Raw genomic sequence first — 2,500 nt, forward strand, 5'->3', positions numbered from 1 at the left:
GAGTCGGAGGTGTGGTCCTGCCGGGTCCGGGAGCTGGGCAGCTCGGAGCCGGCCAGCCGGTTGTGCTTCGAGTGCGGCCAGCGCGGCGTCACCTACGTGGACATCACCCATCGGGAGCTTCGTCTGCACCGCTTGCTCGGGGGCGCTGTGAGTCTCCACCAATGGGGGGGAGGGAGGAGGGGAGGGGGAGGAGGGGGGCTCAGGTGGGAGGGGCATCACACCTGTCACCTGGGGGTCTGGAGTTGGGAGGGGGGAGCAGATCCAAACCTCCTCCCTCCCTCCCTCCTCCCTTGGCTTCCCTTTGCAAGGGTGGGGGAGAGGGGAGGGAGGGGGAGGGGAGGGCCCAGGTGGAGAGGGCGGCACACCTGTCACCTGCGGGGTCTGGAGTTGGGAGGGGGAGCAGATCCAAAACCTCTCCTCCCTCCCTCCTCCCTTGGCTTCCCTTTTGCAAGGGTGTGGGGGAGAGGGGGAGGGGAGGGGGGAGGGAGGGGCTCAGGTGGGAGGGGCGGCACACCTGTCACCTGGGGGTCTGGAGTTGGGAGGGGGAGGAGCAGATCCAAACCTCCTCCCTCCCCCTCCCTCCTCCCTTGGCTTCCCTTTGCAAGGGTGGGGGGAGAGGGGGAGGGGAGGGGGAGGGGAGGGGCTCAGGTGGGAGGGGGCGGCACACCTGTCACCTGCGGGGTCTGGAGTTGGGAGGGGGGAGGAGCAGATCCAAACCTCCCTCCCTCCCTCCCTCCTTCCTTGGCTTCCCTTTGCAAGGGTGGGGGGAGAGGGGGGGGGGGAGGGGGCTCAGGTGGGAGGGGCTCAGGTGGGAGGCGGCACACCTGGCACCTACGGGGTCTGGAGTTGGGAGGGGGAGGAGCAGATCCAAACCTCCCTCCCTCCCTCCCTTGGCTTCCCCTTTGCAAGGGTGGGAGGGAGAGGGGAGGGGAGAGGGAGGGCGGGGCTCAGGTGGGAGGGGCAGCACACCTGGCACCTGGTGTGGGTCTGGAGTTGGGACGGGGGAGGAGCAGATCCAAACCTCCCTCCCTCCCTCCCTCCTCCCTTGGCTTCCCTTTTGCAAGGGTGGGGGAGAGGGGGAGGGGGGGGGGGGCTCAGGTGGGAGGGGCGGCACACCTGTCACCATGCGGGGTCTGGAGTTGGGAGGGAGGGGGAGCAGATCCAACCTCCCTCCCCTTCCTCTCTTGGAAGGGGGGCTTCCCTTGCAAGGGGGGAGGGGGAGACCTGACCCCCCTCCCTTGAAGTGGGGAGGCAGCACACCTGGCACCTGCGGGGTCTGGAGTTGGGAGGGGAGGGGGAGCAGATCCAAACCTCCCTTCCTCCCTCCCTCCCTCCTCCCTTGGCTTCCCTTTGCAAGGGTGGGAGGGGAGGGAGGGGAGGGGGGCTCAGGTGGGAGGGGCGGCACACCTGTCACCTGCCAGGTCTGGGGTGGGAGGGGGAGCAGATCCAAACTCCCCTCCCTCCCTCCTCCCTTGGCTTCCCTTTGCAAGGGTGGGGGGAGAGGGGGAGGGGAGAGGGGAGGGAGGGGCTCAGGTGGGAGGGGCGGCACACCTGTCACCTGCGGGGTCTGGAGTTGGGAGGGGGGAGCAGATCCAAACCTCCTCCTCCCTCCCTCCTCCTTGGCTTCCCTTTTGCAAGGGTGGGAGGGGAGGGGAGGGGAGGGGGCTCAGGTGGGAGGGGCGGCACACCTGTCACCTGCCAGGTCTGGGGTGGGAGGGGGCGGAGCAGATCCAAACCTCCCTCCCTCCCTCCTCCCTTGGCTTCCCCTTTGCAAGGGTGGGGGGAGAGGGGAGGGGAGAGGGGGAGGGGAGGGGCTCAGGTGGGAGGGGCGGCACACCTGTCACCTGCGGGGTCTGGAGTTGGGAGGGGGAGCAGATCCAAACCTCCTCCCTCCCTCCCTCCTCCCTTGGCTTCCCCTTTTGCAAGGGTGGGGGTAGAGGAGGGGAGGAGGGGCTCAGGTGGGAGGGGCAGCACACCTGGCACCTGCGGGGTCTGGAGTTGGGGGAGCAGATCCAAACCTCCTCCCTCCCTCCTCTCTTGGAAGGGGGGGCTTCCCTTTGCAAGGGTGGGGGGAGAGGAGGAGGGGAGGGGGGCTCAGGTGGGTGGGCGGCACACCTGTCACCTGCGGGGTCTGGAGTTGGGAGGGGGGAGGAGCAGATCCAAACCTTCCTCCCTCCCTCCCTCCTCCCTTGGCTTCCCCTTTGCAAGGGTGGGGGGAGAGGGGAGGGGGCTCAGGTGGGAGGGGCGGCACACCTGTCACCTGCCGGGTCTGGAGTTGGGAGGGGGGAGCAGATCCAACCTCCTCCCTCCCTCCTCTCTTGGAAGGGGGGGCTTCCCCTTTGCAAGGGTGGGGGGAGAGGAGGAGGGAGGGGGGCTCAGGGGGGGGGGCGGCACACCTGGCACCTGCGGGGTCTGGAGTTGGGAGGGGGAGCAGATCCAAACCTCCCTCCCTCCCTCCCTCCTCCTTGGCTTCCCCTTTGCAAGGGTGGGGTGGGGAGAG

At 68.7% G+C, this 2,500-nt stretch overlaps 1 protein-coding gene across 1 annotated transcript in view; it reads left to right on the forward strand.

Moving 5' to 3' along the window:
• Window positions 1–2,500, forward strand: part of AGFG2 (ArfGAP with FG repeats 2) — a gene marked incomplete at its 5' end in the record, with an annotated part of 27,405 nt that continues 24,905 nt past the window's right edge. Inside the window, 2 exon segments of the mRNA XM_087947414.1 lie at window positions 1–108; window positions 110–147. Of these exon segments, the coding sequence (XP_087803540.1) occupies window positions 1–108; window positions 110–147 (146 nt within the window).

The sequence above is a fragment of the Notechis scutatus genome, chromosome Z (genome assembly GCF_049901735.1).
Source record: "Notechis scutatus isolate UNSWTSFEM ecotype Mainland chromosome Z, rNotScu1.2, whole genome shotgun sequence".
NCBI lineage: Eukaryota > Metazoa > Chordata > Lepidosauria > Squamata > Elapidae > Notechis > Notechis scutatus.